This window comes from Penaeus chinensis, chromosome 22, assembly GCF_019202785.1.
Source record: "Penaeus chinensis breed Huanghai No. 1 chromosome 22, ASM1920278v2, whole genome shotgun sequence".
NCBI classification, from domain to species: domain Eukaryota; kingdom Metazoa; phylum Arthropoda; class Malacostraca; order Decapoda; family Penaeidae; genus Penaeus; species Penaeus chinensis.
Genome location: NC_061840.1, coordinates 2,728,919 through 2,736,418, shown reverse-complemented (window position 1 = coordinate 2,736,418; position 7,500 = coordinate 2,728,919). Strand labels below are relative to the sequence as shown.

At 35.7% G+C, this 7,500-nt stretch overlaps 1 protein-coding gene across 3 annotated transcripts in view; it reads left to right on the top strand.

Moving 5' to 3' along the window:
• Nucleotides 1–7,500, top strand: part of LOC125037097 (probable sodium/potassium/calcium exchanger CG1090) — a gene marked incomplete at its 5' end in the record, with an annotated part of 23,503 nt that overhangs the window by 14,908 nt on the left and 1,095 nt on the right. Inside the window, 6 exon segments of one of the 3 annotated variants that reach the window (XM_047630099.1) lie at nt 1,349–1,441; nt 2,480–2,559; nt 4,337–4,547; nt 4,768–4,869; nt 5,342–5,473; nt 5,668–7,500. The exon segment at nt 5,668–7,500 is cut by the window's right edge and continues 1,095 nt beyond it. In XM_047630099.1, the coding sequence (XP_047486055.1) occupies nt 1,349–1,441; nt 2,480–2,559; nt 4,337–4,547; nt 4,768–4,869; nt 5,342–5,473; nt 5,668–5,867 (818 nt within the window). 3 annotated transcript variants of the gene reach the window in all.

The window sequence follows — 7,500 nt, the reverse complement described above, 5'->3', positions numbered from 1 at the left end:
ACTAGGAATGGTGTTCTTATATAGTATATAATAATCTTATAATAATATGCTGTACTAGTTAGCAAAATGTCACAAGACTAAATAGGATAATTAAACATTTTTTTAAAGATAGTTTCATGTTTATATAAAATGGACAGTGTTTACAAGTCGTTACAACTAATAAACATAGACAGGTGTGTGGTGTTTGGTAGCTAGTAATCACGAGTGAATCAGTGGCATAAGCCTTTAAGCGTGACAAACTCCAGTTAAGAGCCTTCACATATGAAAATATATTTTGAAAATGGATACCAAGTGGACAAGAAGCAATATAGTGCCTGTGTCCGTACCGATGGAGTAAATAAAGGCTATACACACGCACATACATATATACGCATGTGTGTATGTGTTCTAAGTGTGTGCGTGTGTGTGTGCGTTCGCGCGCGCGCGCGCGTGTATGTGTGTATGTGTATATAAACGTGTGTATATGTGCATATCTATGTGTATATACGTGCGTGCGTGCGTGCGCGCGCGCGTGTGTTGTACAATATATATAATATATATAACATATAATACAGATATAATTTATATAATAAATATAATACAGATATAATATATATAATATATATAATATATTATATATCAGACACACACAAACACACACACACACACACACACACACACACACACACACACACACACACACACACACACACACATATATATATATATATATATATATATATATATATATATATATATATATATATTCAATATCAGAGTGGGATTAGATTTATTTGTCTTATAACTTTCCGGTAACGAAGTTAACACCCCACCACGATTAGTTCAGCAGCAAAGGCATGCCTGTCCAACTTTTTGGCTATAAAACAGAATACACAGTACGATAATGTTAAAGATTATAATAGCTTAGCTGTGAACGGCATCGCATAAAACATTCATGCAGACTGAAACAAGGAAATTCAGTAGGAGGAATAACCATAAAATAACACAATACAGACGTATACAGAAGAGGTAGATGAGAGTGATCAAACCTGAAAAAGGAATGTACCAGAATCTCTTTATCCGGGGTGAGGAAATCCTTGGAGGAGTATGTTATTTTTTTGTTTTTTTTTAATATATGTAAATATTTCCTACCGGATATGAGCGGATATTTATGATGATGTAAATAAAGCTTTTTGTCGAATGAGAACAAACCCGTAAAGGTAAACAGTCTTCTGCCGGATGTGAACCAACCTTTCTGTGGATATATAGATCAAAACCTTCTGAAAGATGTGAACCAACCTTGCTGTGGGTATAAGCAAAGCCAACTAGCAAATATGAACAAACCTTTTTTTCCGGATGTGCATTTCAGACGATATCGACGTGGAGCAGACCGTGCCTCTTTTACAGACAGCAGAAACGTCTTGTAACAATGAAAGTCCTGGCGATGGAGGGCCATGGACCAGTAAGCTCTTTGCATGTCATGAAGCCGTTGCGTTGACTTGAGTGTGAAGGCATCGAAGGTTTGGTGGTTACGGGGCGTGACTTGTGAATAAATCAGATTAAACGATCTAAATGTGCACTTTTAATCGCGTGAGACCGATGTCATGAATAACAATATGATGAAAATAGATACAAGTAAAATTCAAAGAAATGCCACACCCATGCACATAACTTAAAAACATAAATGGATATTCATCGTGTGACCATGGAGCGTGCCCATAACCGCAGTAAAAATAATTGTTATGTACACGTACACAGACTTTAGGACGATCAGCATGTGCACACATTTCCATAAGCTCTTGGGGATTTGATTCAATAGCAGTCGGTTTACGAGCACCTCACTGTTCTTTGGTTTCACTATTATTATTTCTGAAATGTTTTCATTTGTTTACGGTTTTATTCAATTTCACTTGCACCATCATTTACTATTTACTTTCCACCTTTCCTTATATTCACACTTGTTGCTTACTTTTCCTGCACATTTCATCTTAACCGAGAGCTATGAATACGCAGCAAAAAAGACAATACAGTACAAATATGAACATGTCATGAGTTTAAAATGTATTGATATGAACATTCAGCCAACATTTATTCTGCACTTAAGTTTTTTTTACTCACAAGATACTTTTCTTTCCTGAAAGGCATTAGTTCTGTTTATTAGTCCTGTAAAATTACTAACTTGGTGGTGGTTTGTGTTTCACTCTTTCAGCATTCGGGTAAAGGTTTGCTCTTATGTACGGCCAATTTGCAAGGATTAGAAACCAATACATTATCTAGATCAGGTAGAGGAGTAGGTCATGAAAGAAAACTTATTAAAATGATTTTACCGTGAAGAATTGTTATTATATATATAAAAAAAAACAATTTCCAAACGTTATTACTTGTAAAGAGAGAGAGAAAAATACAAGAATCTACATTACATTACATTGGGTTCTAATATCATTCTCATCAGAGAGATTTACTTGCTGGGTCGTAACTTAACGTATGTAACTCTCCGCAGCCGTGAGTGACGTCCCGAAGGAGGTGGAGGCGACGGAAGTGGAATCTGCAGGAGTTAAATCCATGGCACCGGAAATGAAGGTAAGTCAGGTTCACCATTGCAAGGTTCAAGTTTAGTCACCATTGCATAGGTTTAAGTATAGTCACTATTGCATAAGTTCAAGTTTAGTCATCATTGCAAGATTCAAGTTTAGTCACCATTGCAAGATTCAAGTTTAGTCACCATTGCATAGGATTAGGTATAGTCACTATTGCATAGGTTTAAGTATAGTTACTATTGCATAAGTTCAAGTTTAGTCACCATTGCAAGATTCAAGTTTAGTCACCATTGCATAGGTTTAGGTATAGTCACTATTGCATAGGTTTAAGTATAGTCACTATTGCATAGGTTTAAGTATAGTCACTATTGCATAAGTTCAAGTTTAGTCACCATTGCAAGATTCAAGTTTAGTCACCATTGCAAGATTCAAGTTTAGTCACCATTGCATAGGTTTAAGTATAGTCACTATTGCATAGGTTTAAGTATAGTCACTATTGCATAAGTTCAAGTTTAGTCACCATTGCAAGATTCAAGTTTAGTCACCATTGCAAGATTCAAGTTTAGTCACCATTGCAAGATTCAAGTTTAGTCACCATTGCATAGGTTTAAGTATAGTCACTATTGCATAGGTTTAAGTATAGTCACTATTGCATAAGTTCAAGTTTAGTCACCATTGCAAGATTCAAGTTTAGTCACCATTGCAAGATTCAAGTTTAGTCACCATTGCATAGGTTTAAGTATAGTCACTATTGCATAGATTCAAGTTTAGTCACCATTGCAAGATTCAAGTTTAGTCACCATTGCATAGGTTTAAGTATAGTCACTATTGCATAGGTTTAAGTATAGTCACTATTGCATAAGTTCAAGTTTAGTCACCATTGCAAGATTCAAGTTTAGTCACCATTGCAAGATTCAAGTTTAGTCACCATTGCATAGGTTTAAGTATAGTCACTATTGCATAGATTCAAGTTTAGTCACCATTGCAAGATTCAAGTTTAGTCACCATTGCATAGGTTTAAGTATAGTCACTATTGCATAGATTCAAGTTTAGTCACCATTGCAAGATTCAAGTTTAGTCACCATTGCATAGGTTTAAGTATAGTCACTATTGCATAGGTTTAAGTATAGTCACTATTGCATAAGTTCAAGTTTAGTCACCATTGCAAGATTCAAGTTTAGTCACCATTGCAAGATTCAAGTTTAGTCACCATTGCATAGGTTTAAGTATAGTCACTATTGCATAGATTCAAGTTTAGTCACCATTGCAAGATTCAAGTTTAGTCACCATTGCATAGGTTTAAGTATAGTCACTATTGCATAGATTCAAGTTTAGTCACCATTGCACAATGCAGCTGAGAAACCTAAGTGAGTTTATTGATTATCGCATAACACATTTTAAGGTTATACTGGGCCGTGCAGGAGGTTTTATAAAGTTGTAAAGATGGTGGGTTTCGAGGAGATACCGAACTATGCTCGACTATCAGTGATTTCAGATTAACAAAATTATTGACTCATTACGATTATCCGAAACAGAATCGGGTCAAGCAATTAGTGAAATTAAAATTTAGATAATAAGAAGTTAATGGAATCCCTATGTGATCCAGCTATTGAAAAAAAAAAAAAAAAAAAAAAAAAAACTAAGTAGATTACTGCCGCCCGTTTGAAAAAGTAGATTATGTATCGATCCAAAATGGGGGGAAAATGCATTAGATGTCGACAGAGAAGATGTTCCAAACGTAGAAAAGGAAGAAAGCAATCAAGTTCAAACAGTAGAAAAAGAACATCCTACCACATGCTACCTCCTTTGAAATCCCACAGGATGAAGATGTATCCCCTTGGACTATGCCTGTGGGTGTCGGAGAACGTGTAAGCTGGGTGGTGAAGCTGCCCCTGGTGGCTCTTCATCACTTCACAACACCTGACTGCCGCCGAGAACGTTTTCGACGCTGGTACTTGTTTACGTTCATCATGAGTATGTTGTGGATCGCTGCTTATTCCTACATCATGGTTTGGATGATAACCGTCATTGGTGAGTGGGTGATCGTGGTATCAGTTCTCTTTGCTGTGTCAAATGGCTTTCAATGGATGGGAGTTGATAACGTGGATCTTTATATAACAAAAATAAATGAATAAATAATAAAGAAATATACAATAGATAAATAAATAAATGAAATAAAAAAAAGCCAAAGAGAGAAAAAAAGACAAAAGACAAAAGCACTCAAGTTACATTCCGCGTTTTCACTTCCCAGGCTTCACCCTTGGCATTCCCGACACTGTTATGGGTCTGACTTTCATCGCCGTCGGAGTGTCCGTTCCCGATGCGCTCTCATCCCTGTGCGTGGCCAAACAAGGTAAGGGAAATGGATGATCGCTGGCATTATATAAACGTGTGTGTGGGTATGTGTCTCTGCCTGTGTGTATGCCTATCCACGTGTCAGTGTGTATTATGTGTGTGTTATTGCACGAACACAGAGAGAGAGAGAATGATATAGACATTGTTTTTTTTTCAGATATATGTATTTGTGCATCTCTCTTCACAAGTGATGTAGACGATTGGTCATTCGTTTTCTTGTTGATCAGACACCTTGTTAGAACTACTGATAGTACCCGAATATTTAGGAATTTATAATTTCCTTTTCTGGTTTCATTAATATGTGTCTGGATTATATCTCAGAAAGGATGAAATATACATAACGCTATGATAGACTACATCCAAAAACGTTTTCGTCAAAGAAAAAGAAAAGGGACTATGTAAAGAATATATATAAATATATCTTATTAATTTACATTTACAATGTATTAAAATGCCCACTAATTTTGCAGGTTTTGGTGATATGGCTGTGAGCAACGCCATTGGCAGCAATGTGTTTGACATTCTCCTGTGCTTAGGTCTTCCATGGTTCCTTAAAACAGCCATTGTTGACCCTGGTTCTGTTGTCCCAGTCGAAAGCAGAGGTAATTTGTAATGCTGATTTTGTAACTATGATTGTGATCTCAATGAGCAAGAAGTAAATAGATAATGATAACTACAAAAGGTTTTGCTATTATGATGGTTATTACTACTATTACTACTCCACTATCATAAACACTCATAATCCCACTGCTGCCACCAGTGCTCTCTTACTGATGAAAATCCCTTCGTATTCCAGGCCTGACTTACTCCACTGTCTCCCTCTTCTCCACTGTCGTGTTCCTTATTGTTGCAACACACATGAATGGGTGGAAGCTGGACAAGAAGTATGGGATTGTCCTCATGTTTTGGTACCTCATCTTTATGGTGTTTGCCAGCCTTTACGAACTCAACGTTTTCGGATACTTCAATCCCCCTGAGTGTGAGAGCAGTTATTAGGGGGTTGGAAATGGTATAATGTGATTTACATACATTATTGCAGGTGGAGGAGGATTTTCTTTTCTTTCCTTTTTTTTTTTAGTTTTGTTAACCATGTGGTGAATACTAAAATCCTCTTATCCAGATTTTTATTTTTTGTTCTATGAGCAGAAGAAATCAGACTTTCTCTTATTTTATATGAAAATTGAGTTTCCTTTTTCAAAATAACTTGAAAATGAGCATAATGATGAACTGAAAAACAGTCATTTTCGTTCCTTCACGGATCATACTCATAATGTTGCCATTTAGCATAGAGAAGTTTTTAGAATAGTCATCCGATAAGAAAAGTGAATGATACTAAGAATACATTTGCCTTCACATGAAAATAATAAACTTACTTTTTGATAAGCAGTTCATGTGTTGCAATTTTGTAGCTGTCATCATAGCTTAGCTTTCAGAAGAATACAAGTTTACATGTATCATTTATAAAGTCTTGTTGAATTAGTGCTCTGGAGGTTTTGCGGATGATATCCAAAGACAGTTTTGTGAATGGTGTGTAGTGACTGTCCTATGAATGGAAGATTCGTGATGTTTTTAGAATGGAATCTGAAGGCAAGTTTTGTGAATTAAATATAAAAGAAGTTTTATGAATGGAATCCAGAGACAGTATTAATAACTTATTCTGCAGGGGGTTAAGAACTTATGCATGGATACTGGCAGAGCTTACATAGGTCATTTCTTCGTCATTGTTCAGGTTGTGATCAGTTCTATGAAATCGCTGAAACAGATTTTGACGATCCATTATGTGTATATTATATGATTATACGTATATATACACATTCGCTTGGGGTATACTGATCGTTGTTATGGTAGTGCTAATCATTGTACCATGAACATCATTAATATAATTAATAAGAGTAAATGTATTGGCAGACTTAATGACTATTATACTAACCCAACTGTTATGATAAAAATATTGCATAGAATAATATGCAAATATTGGAAGAAAACGTATTGCGATATAAAAAAAAAAAAGATAGTTGTATACTCAAATTAATCAAGTAGCCGTGATGATAATTCTAAAGAAAAAATACATTGGCTATAGCAGAACCATGTGCTATAATAGTGATGTAGGTGGTTGTGTGATGTTATTTGTGGAATGCCAGAAAGTCATTTCCTTTAGATTTTTTCATTACTTCTGTTGACTTTGTATAGTCATGCGCATATATGTATATGTGTTTGCGCTTGTGTTTGTGTGTGTGCGTGTGTATGTGTATGTGTATTTGTATGTGTATGTGTATGTGTATGTGTGTGTGTGTGTGTGTGTATGTGTGTGTGTGCCCATCTATATATTTGTGGGTTTTTTTTGTTTGTTTGTTTAAATGTATGTATTGATTTGTTTCAGTTTACACAGGTATTCACATCCATTATTTATCAACACCTCAAGCTGCCATTCAGTCATTTTGGGGCGCCTGTATGTGTATGTGTAATCGAACGTATGTGCGTGTGTGTTCTAATCAGGGACGTCATTTCAGCTTTTTCTTGAGAGGAAGGGGGCGAGCGAAGCAAAAACAAAAAAAAAAAAAAACTACAACAAAAGGAAAACTAGCTATTCTAGGGGCATTTTAAAGCTATAACCGGACCTATATTGGTG